The sequence below is a fragment of the Mustela putorius genome, unplaced genomic scaffold (assembly GCF_011764305.1).
Source record: "Mustela putorius furo isolate JIRA1106 unplaced genomic scaffold, ASM1176430v1.1 tig00001472_pilon_pilon_pilon, whole genome shotgun sequence".
In the NCBI taxonomy this organism is placed as follows: Eukaryota; Metazoa; Chordata; class Mammalia; order Carnivora; family Mustelidae; genus Mustela; species Mustela putorius.
This window is the reverse complement of record NW_025421756.1, coordinates 523387-543401: the sequence shown is the minus strand read 5'-3', so window position 1 is coordinate 543401 and position 20015 is coordinate 523387. Positions and strand designations below refer to the sequence as shown.

The 20015-nt window shown below is 41.3% G+C and overlaps 1 protein-coding gene and 1 pseudogene across 9 annotated transcripts in view; one reads left to right on the top strand and one right to left on the bottom strand.

Annotated features, from left to right (window-relative positions):
- ARHGEF9 (Cdc42 guanine nucleotide exchange factor 9) overlaps positions 1–20015 on the bottom strand; it is a 197314-nt gene that overhangs the window by 128421 nt on the left and 48878 nt on the right. For 6 of the 9 annotated variants that reach the window (XM_004781252.3, XM_045087793.1, XM_004781257.3 and 3 more), the window contains exon 2: positions 5893–6072. The exons of the other annotated variants lie outside the window; for them this stretch is intronic. In XM_004781252.3, coding sequence (XP_004781309.1) covers positions 5893–6072 — 180 coding nt within the window. The remainder of the gene's footprint in view (positions 1–5892; positions 6073–20015) is intronic. 9 annotated transcript variants of the gene reach the window in all.
- LOC101677875 lies at positions 16902–18605 on the top strand (annotated as a pseudogene).

The window sequence follows — 20015 nt, the reverse complement described above, 5'->3', positions numbered from 1 at the left end:
TCTGACCAAAACCATGTTTTATCACATAGGCTTCACATACCACCACCAATAACAGGTTGTCATGTGCCCTGTGCACATCCTGTCCTCAAGTGGGGAGTATGTCCTCCTGAGACCATGGCCCAGAGTCAGAAACAAAGCCCTTTTTTACACAGTGACAAAGAAAAAGAGCCTGAATTATTTGAGGTTAGTGTTCAGTATGTAAAAATCCTACCCCTGTGGTAGGATTTGTAACTTCTAGGTACCATCATATCCCAGAAGCTTGCTTTCAGCTCCCAAGGGGGAAATCAGCCCAGGAAAGCAGCTAAAGATCTCAACAGTTAGATATGGGGACCAATGTTCAACAAGCAGTAATTTACTTAACCTGACCAACAGCTAGGAAGGCAAATCAACTCCTGTAGTGCTCTTGTGAAACCTTATCCCATGTTCAGAAGGGAGAAAATCTGAGAACACACACACAGAATAAAATTCAGAACAATAAGAGAGGCAGATATTTGACTTTGTAGAAGACACACACACCTAGCAATTTCCTGTAAAATAGCCAAAATGGGACCAAACTTCTTATTTATAGGTAACCAAGATATCACTGGTTACCAATTTTCACAATACTCAGTCATCCCCAATTTACAAGGAGGAAAACTGAGTTTCAAAGATATACAGGAAACTGCTCAAGCTCCACATCTAATAGCACAATAGAAGCAAGAATCTGGGTTTCTTACAAAAGTAAAAATAAACTATTGAGACTTCTTCAAAATAAAAAGCTTCTGCATAACAAAGGAAACAATCAATTATAGGTAAATGGGTGATCTACCCATCTAAAGGGAATCTACAGAATGGGAAAAGATATTTTCAAATGAAATATATAATAAAGGATTAGTATCCAAAATATATAAAGAACTTATAAAACTCAATACTCAAGAACAAATAATCCAGTTAAAAAATAAAGAGAAGAAGTGGATAGACATTTTTCCAAAGAAGACATATACACGGCCAACAGATACATGAAAAGATGCTCAATATCACTGATCATCAGAGAAATACAAACAAAACTACAATGAGATAGTACCAGACACCTGTGAGAATGGATAAAATTAAAAACACAAGAAACAGGTTTTGGCAAGGATGTGGAGAAAGTGGAACCCCCTTGCATTGTTGGTAGGAATGTAAACTGGTACAGCCATTCTGGAAAACAGTATGGAGGTTTCTTAAAAAGTTCATAATAGAACTACCCTAAAATCCAGCAAATGCACTACTAGCTATTTACCCAATGGATACAAAACTACTGATTGAAAGGAATACATGTATCCTGATGTTTATAGCAGCATGTTCAAAAATAGCTGAACTATAGAGAGAGCCCAAATGTCCATCAACTGATGAATAGATAAAGAGGATGTGGGGAGAGGGTGCGTGGGTGGCTCATTCAGTTAAATGTCAGTCTTCAGCTCAGGTCATGATGCCTGGGTCCTGGAATCAAGCCCTCTGTTGGGCTCCCTGCTTGGTGGGGAGTCTGCTGCTCTCTCTCCCTCTGCCTGCCATTCCCCTTGCTTGTGCTGTCTCTCTCTGTGTAAAATAAATAAATAAATAAGAGGATGGGGGTGTGTGTGAATAATGGAAAACTACTCACCCATAAAAAAGAGTGAAATCTTGCCATTTGCAATGACATGGATAGGGCTAGAGAGTATTATGCTACATGAAATAAATCAGTCAGAGAAAGACAAATAACATGATTTCATTAGTAAGTTGAATTTAAGAAACAAATGAACATGGGGTAAAAAAAGAGAAGAAAGTCAAAAAACAGTCTCTTAACTATAGAGAAAGAACTGATAGCTACAGAAGGGGAGGTGGGTGAGAGGATGGGTTAAATAGTTTATGGGTATTAAGGAGTTCACTTGTGATGAGCAGTGGATCTTGTATATAAGTGATGAATCACTAAATTCTACATCTGAAACTAATATTGCACTACATTTTAACTAGCTGGGGAAAAAAGAATCTGGCTTTCTTAGATTGCACACTAGATTTTAATCTGCTTAATGAAAGGTAGGGCTACCTTAGGGGCACCTGGGTGGCTCAGTCGGTTAAGCAGCTGCCTTTGGCTCAGGTCATAAATCTCAGGGTCCTGAGATTGTGTTCTATCTTGCTGTCAAATAAATAAATAAAATCTTAAAAAAAAAAAAGGTAGGGCTAGTTGGACAGAACTAAGCACCCTTGATTATTCATCCTAGGACTGGGATGCTCACACAACAATGGGACTTCCAGGAGGGGAATGGGGATTCTACAGTGACCAAGTTGGTTCAAAGATCTACAAAGATGTCCAGCTGGTATGGAATTCAGAAGAAAGTGTTTTACCACCTACTATACTTTCTTGTTATATGCCAAATAACCTAGGGATAGTGTTTTCAAGGAGCTATTGAATCTCAGCTTCCAGTGAGTCTGAATAAAGCAGACAACTGTCCCATAACATGAAAGTTACAGTATCCCAGGAAATCACCCATCTACCTACCAACTACATCAACATTAACGAAGATTCAATAGTTCGGTATGATTCCTCTCAATGTCCTATCTAGACATGTTGGAGCTTGAATAAATTCTAGAAAGTGCTTCAGAGATGGAGTAAATAAAAGCCCATGATCATATACCAAACGGTTGGGAGAGCCATGACTAGAACTCAGGCCTCTTATTTCTTAATATTTTTACTACCATTTCTATAAGACCATTCTACCCTCAATGAAAATCAATGTAGAATAATGGAGATAGTGATTTTATTTTAAAAATATCGACTAGGAAGAAGTCTACATAACCTCCATCATTTAATACCTTGTATATCACAGAATCTTACCAGAAATGTAAACCTAAACATAAATACTCATTAAGGAGAATTGAAGTTCTACCTGTGAGATAATATTCATATCATTCATGCAACAGCCTGACTCCATTTCTTTTTACTGATGATACCAGAACAGTGGGCCACTAAGGTTCTATGGTACTCCCCTGGAGAGATGAAAAGACCATTCAACTATTGTTAAGCAAAAAGGTTCACAATGATTTAATGTTCATTCTGAAAACAATCTCAGGCAACATGAAATGCTATCTTAGTTTCTCAAAGAATAAACATTATTATAGTAGACAGAATATTTGATCTCTAATTTATAATTTTGGCCCTATCATTAATGGTCCTGGTCTATTATCACAGTCCTCAGTCTACACTTGTGTTATTTAATACAGTAGCAACTAGCCACATGTGGCTAATGAACCCATGAAATGTCACTAATATTAATGAAAATCTGTTGTCAGTATAGAATCCACTCCAGATTTCAAATACATAGAAAAATATATTTATTAACAATGTTCATAATGATAATATATGATGTTCTATGATAATATTTTAGATACATTGGACTAAGAAAAATATATTAAAATTAATTTCACCTATAATTTTTTTTACTTTATTTTTTTACTATGGCCATTAGAAAAATTTAAATTATATTTGTAGCTTGCATTTGTGGCTCACATTATATTTCTACTGGACTGTGCTAGTATAGACCAGTGGTTCCTAACATCAAAGATTCTGATTTAACTAGCTTGGAGCCTGAGTATTGGTTTTTTTAAGCTGCCCAAGTGATTTATTTCATCATGTAGCCAAGACTGAAAACCACTAGGCTAGACTCCATACCATGCATGCCTGAGTCAGCCAGTAGTTTTCTCAAAGGTCAGCTTCAGCCCATGCTAGTGGCTGCTGGGACCGTGTGCTTAGAGATACACTTGTCCTGACCTTGCATGTAAAAGCATAAATGTCAGTTCATTAGTAAGCCAAAGCCTGGCTTTGCCATTTGCCTCTCTGAGTCATTCTGCTTTGCTCAATCATTTTGCCCCATCCCTTGATTTACTGTTTATTATAAAAATGATATTTTGGGGTACTTGGGTGGCTCAGTTAGTTAAGCATCTACCTTTGGCTCAGGTAATGATCCCAGGGTCCTAGGATCCCCGATGAGTGGGGAGCCTTGTTCTCCTTCTCCCTCTGTTGCTTTCTCTGCCTGTGCTCTCTCTTTCAAATAAATAATTTTTTTCAAATGACATTCCACAGAAAGTGAAATACATTTGGATTGGAATGACAGTTTAGTCCTCCATTTAAAGAAGGATCTGTTAGCCCAAGATACACAAGCTGTTTCTTTATAGGACCTCACACTCATCCCAAAGGGCCATGGTTACTGATGTGTTCTTTCTGACTACCCCTGAGACCAATTCATCAAGCAGCAAGGCTGAGCTAAGACAGAGATAACATTTGAAGACTCAGATGGAAGATGCCACATAAGTAAAGGAAAAAGGACTGGATATTTCATTAGGAGATTCCCAGGACAGAAGAGGATGAGAAATCATTTTGTCCATCCCTCTGCTTCTAAGTACTGTCCTCATCTAAATCATTCTAACCAGATAACAGTATTTCTTGGGTTTACAGTCCTCCAAGGAAAGAGGTCTCATTTAACCATTAAGTCCAGCCTTGATACATATACCTTTTGGGACTAATAAAGTAGTGGTGGTAATAATGAGCAAGTTACTATTTGCCAAGTACCCAGTGTGCGACAAGCACTATGCTAAGTACTTTACTCCCCTATGTGATCTCATTTAATCATCATAAAAAGTCTGTTATCCCTGTTCTTCAGATGAAGAAATCAAGGTTCAGGGAATTAAGTCTTGCCAAAAACCAAGGAGTTGGGAAGTAGGAAAGGTGATATTGCCTTTCAGGTTCTCTGATTTCAAATAATCTGCTCCTTCACTCATGTCACAATATCATCATTGTAGTCTTGAGGCCCTTCATCTTCCAAGAGCCCAAACTACTCTCATCTTTTGTTTGACATCAGGTATCCTACAGAAGATACTAACAAAAGATGATAGGTATGGTAAAGATGATCATAAGACATCCTGATGTAGCTTGGGTACTTGTACTGCTACAAAGTTGTTTCCATGTGCATGATCTCATTCATTGTGATATCCACTGGGATTAAAGAACTATCAACACCATTTTGTGGGTGGGGAAAATCAGAGCTCACAAATACCAAAGAACAGATTCTAGCTCATAATTCGTAAGAGCTGGGATGCCAGGCCAGTGCTCTTACCCTGTAGTATCTTGCCAATTGGTGACCTAGAGGAAACAGAAACTGCTAAGGAGCCCTTTCTCAAGAGCCTGTTCCATTAAAGGCCAGGTTCTTCATGGCACAATGTCAAAAGGGCCAAGGTCTTTTAAGCACTATCAAGTTGCCTGCTTCCCACCCTCAACACATTTTAGATCCCAGACACCCGACTCAATGTAAAATCTGCAATCAGTAAACTGTAGCCTCTGAGAGGGTAGGGAGCCAACAGTCTTATATTAACAGCTGAAGACAACACATGGGGGTATTCACACTTCCCTAAATAAGAAAAAGAAGGCAAAGGAGGCAGAGGGGAGTGAGAAGGGAGGGGGAGGGAAGAGAGAGATCTATAAAAAGAAAGAACAAAAGAGGGGAGACAAGGAAAATAATAAAAGCAGAAAGGAAGAGAGATAAAAAATGTAAGTTCACAGCAATATAGGGTTAAAAGAGTCTTCAAAAACCAACCAGACCAAAGGGGAAGTGATTTGTACAAAGTCACAACAGGTAGGAGGCAGGAGACAGACAAATATGGGGATTGTTAAAATAATCAAAGAGAAAAAAAGAAAATAATTCAAAATTAGAGGGGAAAGATTAAAGGAGGCCCATGTCTTGGGTAAAAGACCAAAAAAGGGAAAGGAAATGTGAGAGGAGGCACCAGGAGAGAAATGAGAAGAACAAAGGCTGGAGAGGGGAAAGTCAAGGGTAGGTAGCCAAGGAGACAGGAGAAGAAAGTGAAGGCTGAAGAGAGAGGAGAGTGAAGGCTGACACTCACCCTCACAAAGCTGGCAGGAAACCATCCCTCCTCATCGTCGATCTGGCCCCACCACCAATCCTTGTTGGAAGCATCCAAGACTTTGATGACGTCGCCAGCCTTAAATGCCAACTCCCGGTTGGCCATGGTGACGTGATCCCATACTGCCTCAGCACTAACGATGGAATCTCCAGTGATCAGCTTAGGAGACAAAATGAGAATGTGTTCAGTCCACACAGCTAGCTACCTTACCTGCCCCTTACCCCACCCACAGAACTCTAGTAGTTATGGAAATACTGACATACTGGTGGTGAAGGGTTGGGGAAAGGGAAATGGCACTAGGAGCACAAGCTCCACTGGACCACAAGACAAACAATACTTGTCAACTCTCCATTAGCCAGTGGGTGGAATGGCCCAGAATGTGAATATGGACTACACAGGCCTCATGTTTTTATTCCTACTCATGAGCATTTTCCCCAGAGAAAAAAAGAAAGTTCAGTGCCAGGAATGGGTGAAGAGGTTGAAATCAAAGGCCAAAATGAAACTCAAACATATTTGCTCTAAATTTCCTGTGTTCTCCCCCTTGTCCTTCTCCTCCTTGGAACTGACCAATTGAGAGCTGGTGGTACATTATTGAACACCACTGTACCCCACCCTCAAGGGGTTACAGACAATGGCATTCCTCACACACAATGGACTCCAGTCCTGCAGTGTCCTGTTCTCACCCACACATGATGCCATCCAGAGAGGTCATGGGTATGAAAGAATATGACTTTCTGTGATGCCTTGCTTCCAAGAAACTCAACCTTGTCACAGATTCACTCAGTGATTTGTTACCACCACTCTATGAGATAAATAAGGAGTCTAGATTGAATCCTGCATTTGATGGATGGCACAATTGAGCCAACAGTGAATTTAAGGGGAGAGTTCATGATCACCCAGCAAGGCAGGGGCTGTGCAAAGATCTTAACCCTGGTCATTAAAGTCTGTGACAAGTGGGACTGGGCTACAGCAAACAACAGGAAGACATCTATCCCATTACCACATCACACACACACACACACACACACACACACACACGAACTCATAACACTTGTCTAAGCACAGTGATAGTGATGAAGATGGAGGAAGAGTCTGCCTCTATTTCTGGCTGCCATCCTGATCCCTGTGTTGTTTGTTCTTTTTCCCCAACTGGTTCCAACCTATACAGGCCATCAATCTTCCTGACATTCGGAGAAACAGATCCCAGGACAAAGAACATATGGCTTGTCAAGGCAAAAGATTCAAGAACTCTTTCTCTAGCACTAAATTTCTGAACATGTTCTCTAGAAGTCAATTTTTCTATCAGTCTGCTTTGAGGAAGAACTGATTCCCCAAGGTAACTGTAGCTCCACAAGACCAAAGACAAAACAGTTCAAACAACAGAGAAAGAATATGAAGCATGCAACTGGAGGATAACCCATGGTTATGAAATTAACACATTACATACATATGAAAACACACTCACGTACTGATCTTTTGACTTAGTTAAGTAATTATGTTGGTTAGGTAAGGCATACTGGGAGCTCCTCAGCACAGATGCAAATGAGATTTCCAATGGGGTCTTTTATAACACTATCTTTCAAGTATCTCATCCTTTACTATTTATAAAGTATTTTCATATCTACTTCACCACTTGATCCTTACTGAATGACTAGGCCTCACTATTACCCATATTTTAAAGATAAGGAAACTAAAAGGCTCAGATAGGTGACCTGTCCTTTGTTCAATCATACAAGTAATAAATTATGGAGCCTGGCCTTCTGATTGCATGTGTTCTAATACCCATGATACCATACTATCAATGCTACAGGGAACTCCTAGAACTCCATCCATAATATCAGAAACCAGATGACTCCTATTTGTAAAGAACTACAAAGAGAGAGATATGGACAGCCACCTTTAGTCACCAATTGTCCTGCCTATGAAATGTTTTGTTTTGTTTTGTTTTGTTTTGTTTTATGATGAACCTGCTTTCTTCCAATTGCACTAAAATTTAATTTGTTCTTGTTCTGGTCTCAGTGGAGAATTGCTGGTAGCTGGCCTTAATAACATAAATCTTGATTAAAAAATTTCCCTCTTCTACCAAAGATGGGTTCCAACTGGTGTTGTTAGAGCTCAATAAGTACATACAGCCCCAACCCACAGCACCATGAAAGCCTGTGACTTAAAACTATTACCTTGGCTTTTTAACCAAAGGTCAAGCATATCTTGGCATCAGTTCAGCCCTCAGCTCAGGATGCTATCTGTGATGCTGTCTGAGGTACCCTAGGCTGATTCCACTGCCTGTGCTCTTTCTATAGTGGTCATCTTTTTTAGCAACTTCATGTTTGGCTTTTCCTGGCAGCAGTGGGCTCATTCTTGTCCCCATTTAGTTCAGCTGATCTGCCTGAGCCCTCAGATCACAGAGCTCAGCTATACCCTAGACAAGGACAATCTAGGATACGTTGACTATAATCCAACTGGTAATCCTGTTGTCAGGGCCTACCTGGAATCAAAAGCAGTCAGAACTAAATGGCATTTAAAAGGTTATCACCCTTAAGCCATTTCATAGATCAGGTACAATATAGCAAGAGAACTTGCCTGCAGTCATCAGATGGCCAGCTTCCTAGACCATGCTTTCCTCAAAGTAACACTATAGATAGAGAAGGTAGAAAAGAACACCTGTATTTAAGACCTTCCTCTGCTACTTGCTAAAGGTGTGATGATAATGATGATGATGTTATTAGCTAGTATGGAGTACTTGTTATATGTCAGGCACTAGTCCATGAACTTCACACACATTAATTCATTAAAGCCTCAGAGTAGCTCTTTGAGGAAATAGTATTATTATTCCTATCTTAGAGGTGAGGATATTGAAGCTCAGAGAGATTAAATAATTTTCCAAAATTTACACAGACAATAAGTATTAAAGACATAATTCAAATGCAGCTACAGTATGGCTCTAGAGTATCTGCTCTTACAAATTATGGTCCCACTGAGTCAGTTTCTTTACCTGTTAAACAATATTGAACAAAGAGTTGATGGATATGTGTGCAGACATAAGAGAAGAGTAATCCGAAAGAGGCTGGTAGCTGTATGGGGTTCCTGTAGTCTCCAATCACAAATATAAGCAGAAATAAGGGTATGTTACATGCCTATCCTCTGAGTTGTTTTAAAAGTGAATTAAAACTGGAAGGTATTATGCTCCATGAAATAAGTCAGTCAGAGGAAGACAATTATATGGTTTCACTCACATGTGGAATATAAAAAATAGCAGAGGATAAAACTGAATGGGAGGAAATCAAGGAGACAACAAGAGAACATGTGATGTGACACTGAAGATAGACCTTAAAGAATGGGTAGGATTGTAACAGATATGGGAGGGAGAAGGAAAGGCATTTGAGGCAGAGCAATGAGGAATGAGATTACATAAAGTCTCATAGGTAAAGACCATAGGGAATTTGATGGCAAACAGGTAGTAGAGTTTGGAAAAGGCTAGGAAGGGGTTGGGGGAGTTGGGGAAGGAGAGATGGAAAGCTAGGCTGGAGTCCTTTTTGAAGCCTCTTTAATCTGAGGAAAAGGAGGAAGTCTATAGCTTGACTTTTGCCAATCTCCCCCAAGAAAGCAAAGAGAGAAGGCTCCCAGCTGGTTTCTCTTTCCAGGGATACCAGCCCACCCTGTGAATGACCTTCAGTAGTAGTTCTCGACTTCTTGGAGGACCTATTAAAACACAGATTACCAGGCCCCCCAAGTCTAAGTGTCTGATTCAGTTGGTCTCTATTTAAAATTTTATTTGGTTGAGAGAAAGAAACAGCAGAGTGAGAGAAAGAGAATGAGTTGGGGGCAGGGGCACAGGGAGAGGGAGAAGCAGGCTCCCCACTGAGCAGGAAGCCTGCCTCAGGACTCAATTCCAGGACCCTGGGATCATGACCTGAGCCAAAGGCAGATGCTTAACCGACTGAGCCACCCAGGCGCCCCTAATTCAGTTAATCTTAAGCATGACTCAAGAGGTTGCATTTCAAACAAGTCTCCAGGTGATGCCTATGTTGCTGGTTTAGATACACACTTGGACCTTCATAGTTTAGGCTCACCCTTGCCTCTCCTGATGTCTCATTTTTCCCAGGGATCCCCATGCCACCCTGTAGGTTGGGCTCCCTGCCTAACCGAAAGGTTTTCCTCAGTGGTTGGTATATCTGAGAAAGGATATTTTGGGTCATGTAAGGAGAACTCCCAATGCCAGGCCTTGCCAATATACAAAAAAAGTGGGATCCCAGTTATCCAGAGCCGTAACAACTCTCCTGTCAACCTTTCAAAGCCTCACTTACAGATCCAACTTTTATCTTTACCCTGGCAGGGACCTTCCACTCTAGCCAAACTGTTTCTCTTGCAGGCAGATGTACTCTTACCTCCGTGCCTCTGACTCAGACAAAGCCTTAGCCATGGTTAAGTACAGGAACACTAGATTTAGGCTGCCTCTTGCTAGTTGTGTCATCTTCATCTGACTGTTTGTTAATCCCTCACCTGATGACTCCAGTTTGTATTCTTTCTTCCTTTGCCCTTTCACTAATTTTTAAGTAGGATAAGAAGAAAATAAGGCAATATGGACTTATTCAAGTTGTCAACCAGATGTACACTTAGGAAGATCTAAACAATCTGCTTAATTCATAATGCATAGCAGTGTTTAGTCTCTACAACCTGATCCTTAAAATCAGGCATGTTCTCAGATCACAACAACAGAATTACCATCTCTGTCAGGTTGCAGAACATACTATGGGGCTAAGAAAATTATTTATGTTATAAGTACCAGGTTGTCTATAGGACAGTCTGTTGTTGATAGGATTTATGGCCAAGTGGCTTGTGGGGTGGGCTGCTAGTTTTGCTGAAGATGGTCATCAGGGAAAGGAGAAAAGATGGCAGGTAAAGAAAACAGGGAAAGGAGAAAAGATGCCAGGTAAGAAAAACACCACTATGAATATTTTTTAAATCCCAAGAATGGATTTTTCTCTTCCCTACAACTTAATTCACACCTGGCTGATTTCAGCTTTAACCTGGATGTTGCTATCACCCATAACTAACTAACTAACTAAATAAATAAATAAATGTATGTACTGAAAGGAAGTATGCAAATATCATCTTTTCATGACAGGATCACTTTTCCCTACTTTGTTCGTGTGATTTGTGAGTCACTGCGCACCAGCTTCCTTCAATGTCCCATTGTACCATCCATTTTTCACTTTAAGAAAATGAAAGATCTGAGGCGCCTGGATGGTTCAGTTAGTTAAGCATCTGCCTTCAGCTCAAGTCATGATCCTGGAGTCCTGGGATCGAGCTGCATGTCAGGCTCCCACTCAGCACGTAGTCTGCTCCTTCCTCTCCTTCTCACCTCTCCCCCGGCTCATGCTTTCACTTTCTCTCCTCCCTCTCTCTCGAATAAATAAATAAAATCTTAATAAAATAAAAGACTGATGGTTAGTGTCAGCAACACCTGGCAGACACAAAACCCAGCTGGATCGCTTGATTTGGAAAGGTGAGCCTAGATAAGGGTCAGGTTCAGCAAGAGCAAGATGGATCACCTGAACCAAAGTCCAATATGTATTTGGTCGCAAGCCGACTCATACCTGTCAGGACCTAAAAGTTTGGGAAGCCAAGATAAGCTTCCGAATTTTCTCGCTCATTATAGACAAAGAATAACACCATTCTGTACTTCTTCCAAAGAGATTACATGTGATCTTAGCTATAAGTGACCAAACATATATGAAAGAAGTAGAGTTACTTGCTTGGTCTGGACCTTAGCAATGGACTGTTCTGATAATGAAATTTCGGCCACTAGCTCAACCTGACAGGCCCAGTGAGATGCAGGTACTGCCCCAAAGTTCATGATGTTAAGTGTTTGGTCTTGTTGAAGAAATAAGTCCTTTAGAGAAGATGCAACCAATTGGTCAAGGATTGGACAGATCGAGAAGACATGTTTCTGGACCACCAATCAAGCATGCCCCTGTTGGCTAGAGAAGTCTCTCACCCAGGGCACCTCCCAATCTGATAAACATCAGCTTGAATGCCCAAAACACTGGAAATAGTAGTTATTGTCAAGTTATTCTGGGATCTTTTGGCATCACCCCAGTGTCTCGAACACATTAGACAAGGCTTTCAATGTGTGGTTCACAGACCTGCTGCTCAGAATCACCACAGAATTTCTAAAAAGCAGCCCAAGTGATCACGAATCATACATCATATTGAAACAAGTGTCTTAAACTTACTAGAGCCAAAGTTTGAAATACAAGAATTTTCTCTTACTGCACTGGATCATTTGGAAGAAATCAGAATCTCTGAAACTCTGTCTCCTGGCTTATCCTTGTATTAGATTCCAGGCAAGCCAAGGAGTTACAGTAGCTTGTCCAGGAGAATCTTCTCAGTCTACCTTGAGAGGCTATCTGCACCTGCTCTCTTGAACTCCTACTCCCTCCCACCTCTGCCCTGATCTTCAGCCCTCAGGTCCCCGGTGGCCTTAATGGAAAAATCCTTGCAGGATATCTCTATGCTGTAGTCTAGAAGCAATTTCCAAGAGCTATGATCAATCTATTCAAATCAGACTCTAATATTCTGAGACAAATTATTAGTAAAACAAATAAACAAAGAAACAATGACTCAGCAATGCTCCCTCCATGAGCTGAGTCAGAAGCATACCTCTTGAACTGGAGGTTACCCTGACCCTTCCTGTCTCTTGAGGCAGACTGGGCTCCATCTCCAAAATATTCCTGCCCTGGGCATTGTGATCTTCTTCCTGGACTTGCTGTCTTGCTGTGGGTACTAAGTTCCAGCCACCCATTAGCTTCTCTTTGTTGCCTTCAAACCTTGAGAGATGGCCAGGCCAGACCCAAGGAAGAGACAGGAAGCCCAAAAAAACCCCAACCCCTGAGGTTCCTTAGACCTATCTAAGATTCTGAACCTGGGTTCTTGAATTACTTCATGTGGTTCTACTGGGACCAGCCCTGTGATCCTTAACTTCTCTTGGATTGTGACCTGAAGGCCAGCCTTGAAATTTCCTAAGAAGCAGTGGGGGTGGGGATCCTCTAGGTTTACAGAAGGGGAGCGGGAGGGGGCTAGAACTACATGATGAATCTGTCCTCCATGCCTCCCACATGTATAGTTCCATATTCATAAACACCACAGCTAGAGGGTGGGTAGGCAAGGCAGAGAGAAGAAAGGAAAGTCATTTTTTATCCATTTGACAGATGTCGTGTTAAAACATTCTAAGGGAAGGAGGGCTGTAGGTGGGGGGAGGAGCAGAGGGAGAGATAGGTTAGAACTAATGGTTCTAATATGGTCTTTAAACATGGCCATCTGCTCTAAGGTGGTGAGAACAGGAATAGCACTTATAGGAGCATTTTGACCTGCTCCTATATCTGGAGAACAGGAAAAATAAATATATTTCAATCAACTTAAACCACCTTGAAGTCTATTAAGCATGCCCACCCAGGACACAGATTTGCAAAGACTCTGAGACTTTTCAAAGAGAATGTAATATCCTCCTAGGGAGTCCTTAAAACCCAAAAAGGAAATCTGCATTTAAAGAGCCCATCGGGGGGCGCCTGGGTGGCTCAGTGGGTTAAAGCCTCTGCCTTCCGCTCAGGTCATGATCCCAGGGTCCTGGGATCCAGTCCCGCATCAGACTCGCTGCTCAGCAGAGAGCCTGCTTCCTCCTCTCTCTCTCTGCCTGCCTCTCTGCCTACTTGTGATCTCTGTCTGTCAAATAAAATAAAATCTTTAAAAAAAAATTTAAAAATTTAAAGAGCCCATCGGAAAGCAGAAGATGGTTTCCAGTGGCTTACTGATTTCCCTCTGCCTATTGACTCACAGTGATAGAAAAGACATTGGCCAAAGCACTAAGCAGTGCCTTCGATCCCTGTCAGCAATGATTCCTATTCAGGGATGGGCCATGTCTCTAGCAGAGTATAGCACAATCCTGGTTTTCCAGCAGACATGGTAAGTAACGGATGGTGGATGGCAGGGGTGTTTGGTGAGCAGCCACTGGACAAGGCACCAGAGGACAAAATGGCTGAGTTGGCTTCCCTTCTGGCAGAGGGATGGATGTAACATCTAAACTTAAGCTGTCAAAGAGGACACAAGCACAATCAGACCCACACTCAAGGCCTAGGAGAGATAGCATTGGGTCTTTGTTTGCATAAAAAGTAGTTGTGCTTATAACAACAGAACTTCAAGTAGGTCATCCAGGCTTATGCAAGACAACTTCTGACTATTTAAGCTAGGTGAAAGAGATGAGGGCAGAGGAAGGAAGGCCCAGGTAAACTGAGGAACAAAGCAACCAGTACAGTGCTAGAACTTGAACCTATTCTTCTTAACTCTATGTCATGTTCAAGAGACTGACAGTGGATTCTTCTTATTGTTGTTGTTGTTATCATCATGATTATTGTAGATTTTATTTATTTATTTAATGGGTATTAAGAAGGATACTTGTTATAATGAGCACTGGGTATTACATGTAAGTGATGAATCACTAAATTCTACTCCTAAAACCAATACTACATTATATGTTAACTGACCAGAATTTAAATAAAAAAATTTGAAAATAAGCTATAAGCAGGTTTTGACAAGAGACAGAAAGGAGGTAAAAGGAACAGAGAGGAGGCAAAGAAAATGTGGAAACAAAGAATTCAGAAGAGGGATGAAGTGAGATTTAAAAAAAGGTCAAAAGACAAAACTTGACTCTTGAGTTTTGCCATGAACTATCTCGACCCAGAATAGAGCTCCAGTTCAGGAATGACCTTTGGGTTGTACTATCAGAAGAAAGGGCAATGCCTTCTCCACCCAGTTCAGGCCACTGGGTTCAAGTTATCCAAAGGGGCTTCTATGAAAAGAGTTAAGTAGCACCATTTCCATGTGCTTAAGCACATTACAGTTTCTAAGTTGCTTTCACATCATTTCATATTCATGAGCTCACTGGATCCTCCTAGCAACTCTAGAAGACAAGCAGAGTAGGAATGAGACCTTACATTTTAAAGATAAGAAAATATCCCAAAGGATGCCAAAGGATGTCACTCAGCTATCCCAGGAGCAGAGGCTAGAAGAGAACCAAGATTTCCTGACTCATAGTACAATGCTTTTCTTATAATAATAAAATATGGCTGACTGCTTACTATGTGTCAGAGATAAATCTAAGTTTTTACATAAACTAACTTATTTGATCCCCATCTTAAAAATGAAGAAACCAAGGTTTGAAGAGATGATGTGATTGCTGGAGGTCACATAGAGCCAGAACCAAAACACTAGTAGTTTTACTCTCGAACCAGTGCTCTTAACCTCTGCTCTCCATGACAAAGAACATCCAAAGTATAATAAGTCATAGAACAGTGAATATATTACCATAAAAAAGAGAAAATGAATATATCTATACATGCTTGTATATTCATAGAACATTTCTGTGGAAGGACTCACTGGTGGCCTCCGCAGAGGAAGCCAAGTGGCTGGAGGGGAGGGGCAGGAGGGAGACTTCCCATTGTACACCCGCTGGTATCTTTTAGATTTTGACCACAGAAATGTATTTCTTATTCAAGAATAGAATAATAAAAAAGGACATGTCTAGAGTCAAGAGAGCTAGGGAAACTGTGTGGCTGCTTCTTGGCAGGACTTTGGCAGCTCACCCTTTCCTATTCACCTCCTTGTCTCTCAAACTTGAAGAACAGAAGGTATCTCTCTCATTTTCCCTTTAGTTTCCACACCCCAGAAACTGTCTAATGCCCTAGAAAGGACCATACCAAAGTTATCCTATAGGTTTTAGCAGCACAAGTGAAAAACAACACTTTCAGTTAGGTTCCTACAGCCAATCAGGGGGACATAGGAAAATAATGTATTAGTGGCAGGACAGATGAAGAAGACACAAAAGGCCATCTTCCCCAATACCTAGCACCAAGGCATGAGCTCCACAGATTATTCCATCTCCTTCCTCTCACCAATCAGTCTCAATGTATCTGTCCTGGGTGTTATATACAAACAATGAATCATGGAACACTACATCAAAAACTAATGATGTACTACTGTATGATGACTAACATAACATAATTTTTTTTAATGTATCTGTCCTGGGCTCAGAAAGGCAAAAATAAACAATCTAGAAAGGCTCCAGGAAATCTGGCCCAGCTCAAGAGTCTGTGGTGTACAAGGAAAAACACTAAATGAGAAAAAGTCAGCCCAGCTGAGATGTAATGTCCACATCAAGGCCAGGTGAGAATCAGCCTGTCTCAAGGGAATTTTCTAGCTTTGGTTCTTGGATTTCCACTATCTTATCCCTCAAGAGCTGGCAAAATACTCCACAGAACAAGACCCTCAAACATTTTCTCAGATACCTTTTGGCCTAAACCCTTATGCAGGTCAGCCACACAAAGCTTCTGTACCCAGGAAGCTGTGAGGAGGTGGGGGTAGTAGCCAAGGAGGATAGCTGCCTTCAGGGACTCTTCTGAAGTAGCTTAAATGGGCAACACAACTCCCTCTCACAACAGCTTAGCATCTTCTCCATTACTTCACAGCTTCTAACCCACAGGTGAGTAGGACACGAGCTACTGTAGAATGGACAAAAGGTCAGTGTGTCTTTTGTGGGGAAGCAGGGTACTGCTGGGGAAGGCTGGGGCCCAGATAGCCACCCCCCCACCATTATGTTTCAGAGACAAACCTAAGTTTTTAACATATATTAACTTAAGCTGCTACTGGCAGCTTCCTTTAGCACTGGAATTCTGGCTGGTAGCTTGAAGCTAGATAGATCTGAAAGCATGATTTCTAATCCTGAATCCACCACTGCCTAATCCTACATCATCAGGCTGGTCCCTCCCTTCTCTAGTCCTCAGTATCCCCGTCTGTAAAATGGAGCCAATATTGGCTTAAAAGAAGGACATGGGGAAGGAGTGAGAAATAAAGAAAAGACAAGCTCCTGAACTACCTCTAAGCTACCTGTAATAATGAGCTGGATGTATTCTTAACAATCCAAATAGCAGAAAAACATGTTCAACATTTTACAAGGCACTTTTCTTATCCTTTGCCATGATGAATTCTTGCACCCAACAATCCTGAGATTTATAATTAAGCCCATTTTACAGACCAGAAAACTGAGGCTTAGAAGAACTTTGCCTACAATATACGGGGTGAAGAGAAATCTGAACTTCAGCTACAGAGTTCCTGACCCACCCCCTTTCAGCAAAGCAGGTGAAATGACCCTGAGTACAAAATGGAATAAGGCACTCTCCCCGGGTCAGAACTGCCATTCTAAGTTGCTTCTTCTGGCAGGTGGCAGGTACAGGTGGTCTGACTTTGCTTTTCCTAGTACAGGAAAAAGTCCTTGATCCTGATGTCCTCCACTTTTCCCCACTGCCAAGGGTTCCCAAGGAGTCAAAACTATATGATCACCTAAATGTTGCAAACCTGTTTTCTGAAAAAGGATTGACCTAGCATTGAAAAGTATCTGTAAGGATGAGGGTAACTTCAGCATGACTTTGCCCAACAACAGTGCTATGAGGTTTCCTTCCCTCAACGCCCTTTTCTTTTTATGGCTACTGTGAGAAGGATCAGGCCTGGTAGTTGGTGGGTGAGACTAGTTTAGGGATGGAGGTATAGCTTTGTGGGTAAAGAATAAGTACATCTGCAAAGCATTATCTCAACTCTTTCTTTGAGTCTTGCCAGCATCTGAGGGATATACCGACTGTTTTACCTGCAGGCCAAATAAGAGCCAGACAGAGGAGGGAAACCTGACCGAGGCACACTATAAGTTGCAGAATAGTAACTGGAATTCATGTTTCTTGATCTCAAGTCCAAAGTTGAGAAATGAGCATAAGGCTGTGACAGTCAACAGTATCCTGCTCAGACTCTGAGGCTGCTGCTGTTTGCCGGTGCAAACCTGGCACACTCTAACCTCTTCACTGCTTCATACCATTCAATCCAGACCCAGTCTAGGATTCTCTCCTTTCAGCTCCAGCCTTTGATTATTAAAGGCCAGAAAGGCCTCCCCAGGACATCCCGACCTGGTTTCCGGCTTGAGAAACTCTAAAAATAGCAGGTCTTCATTAGTGGGGCCAGATGGCTCAAGCTGTTATGCCTAGGGGCAGGGTTGTGGTCATTAAGAATGTGGCTATTCAAGAGGCCTAGGGTGATCTCTGAAAATGGCTCACTATTCATTTGACCCAGAACACCCTAACAAATCACAACAAGAGGTTCAAACCTCAAGAACATACATGAAACTGCCCAGGCAATCGAGGATATGCATATCTGAAAAATCACCAAGTATCTTAAAGATGTCAGTTTGCAGAAGCAGGCACCCCTGTGCCATTCCATCGCTACAATGGTGGAGTTGGTGGATGAAGTGTGCCCAGGCCAAACAGTGGGGTTGGAAACAGGGCCAGTGCCCCCAAAAGAGTACTGAATTTTTACTGCACATGCTTAAAAATGCAGAAAGTAATACTGAACTTAAGGGTTTAAATGAAGATTCTCTGGTCATTGAGCATACCCAGATGAACAACCACCCTCCTAAGATGCAGCATAGAAATTACAAGGCTCATGGATGGATTAACCCATACATGAGCTCTCCCTGCCACACTGAGATGATCCTTACTGAAAAAGAGCAGATTGTTCTTAAACCAGAAGAGGAGGTTGCACAGAAGAAAATGATATCCCAGAACAAACTGAAGAAACAAAAAGTTATAGCCCGGGAGTAAATAGTAAATTCTGCATAAAATAAATGGAAATAAAATTAAAAAAAAATATTGGAACACTGCATCAAAAACTAATGATGTATTTTATGGTGACTAACATAACACAATGAAAGTTTAAAAAAAAAAAGAATGTGTTTGTTTTCTCTACCCACCACTGAAACAGAAGTTGGGACTCTGTACCCCTTATGCATCCTCCCTCCCACAACTTAAAAACACTTGATCTGGCCAAGTTGTTACTTCATTCCTAAGAAAAGAATAAGCTTTAATACCCAGTTACTTTATGTTTTCTAGGGCATTATTCAAAATCAAATTATTCCATGGTGGTTTGTTAAGTAGACTGGGGATGGAAGAGCTGGATATCTTTCTGCATTGATCACTGCAAATTTATCTTCTCCATCTGCATATTAGTTCAACATCTGAGTTCAGTTGTAAACATTGTTTGCCTTGAAGACCCTGCTATAACACATACCATCTTAAGCATCCATTTTATTCCTGATGGGGCCATTGCCTTGTTCTACCTATTTGGAAAACTGTGACAACAAGCTGGTCCTAAGGGTAGCATATGTTCTGGATCAAAGTGTGTCCCACAGGGATGTGTGGGGCATGTGAGTATGTACCATAGGTGTATTCAAATGTGTCTCATGTGGGGAGGGTGGTTTGTTCAAGTAACTCCTTAAAAGTGTATCTCAGGAATAAGAGTGTATGTCCTGGGGGTAGGAGCACATCTGAATGTGCATCTCAGCATGCCCCATATGTATCTGGGTGTACAGTTGTGCTTTATATGCATTCATGTGTGTCCACACACATAAATTTGCATAATCATGCATCATGTGTATCTTTGTGTATATACTCTGCCTATAGAGAGTATGCCCAAGTGTGAGTGTACTCCATGGCTAACCGAATGTATGTGCTCCAAGCATGTCAATGTAAAAGTGTACTCCACATGTGTATCCCAAATATACCTCACAGAAAGAAAACTTCCAAACTGAACATGAAGGGGCATAAATTCTAGGGCCACCCTTCTGCATTTGGCAAGGCCTCTCATGCATCTCTGGATGATATGATATTTGAGGGGACATACCATAGGTGAAATAGATGTATCTGAATTGCCAATTAGTTCGATGCTAATCTAGCCAGAATTATCCAGTGACATCTGCCTGGTTCTATCTGCTACTGACTAACTTTTATAACAAGACTAGATAGAAGCAAAGTACAGAAGGCATCTTTAGAACAATCTCCTTGCCCATTTGGTATGGATGGGTTGATAACATGCTAAGCTCTTCCTTGCACACCACTGCTTTTAAGAGGCAGCACTGATCTGAGTCAATATGAGCAATTCTCTGAGTTTCGATTTCCTTAGTCATAAAATGGGAAATAATCCTGGCCTTGCTCACCTCATAGCATTGTGGAGAA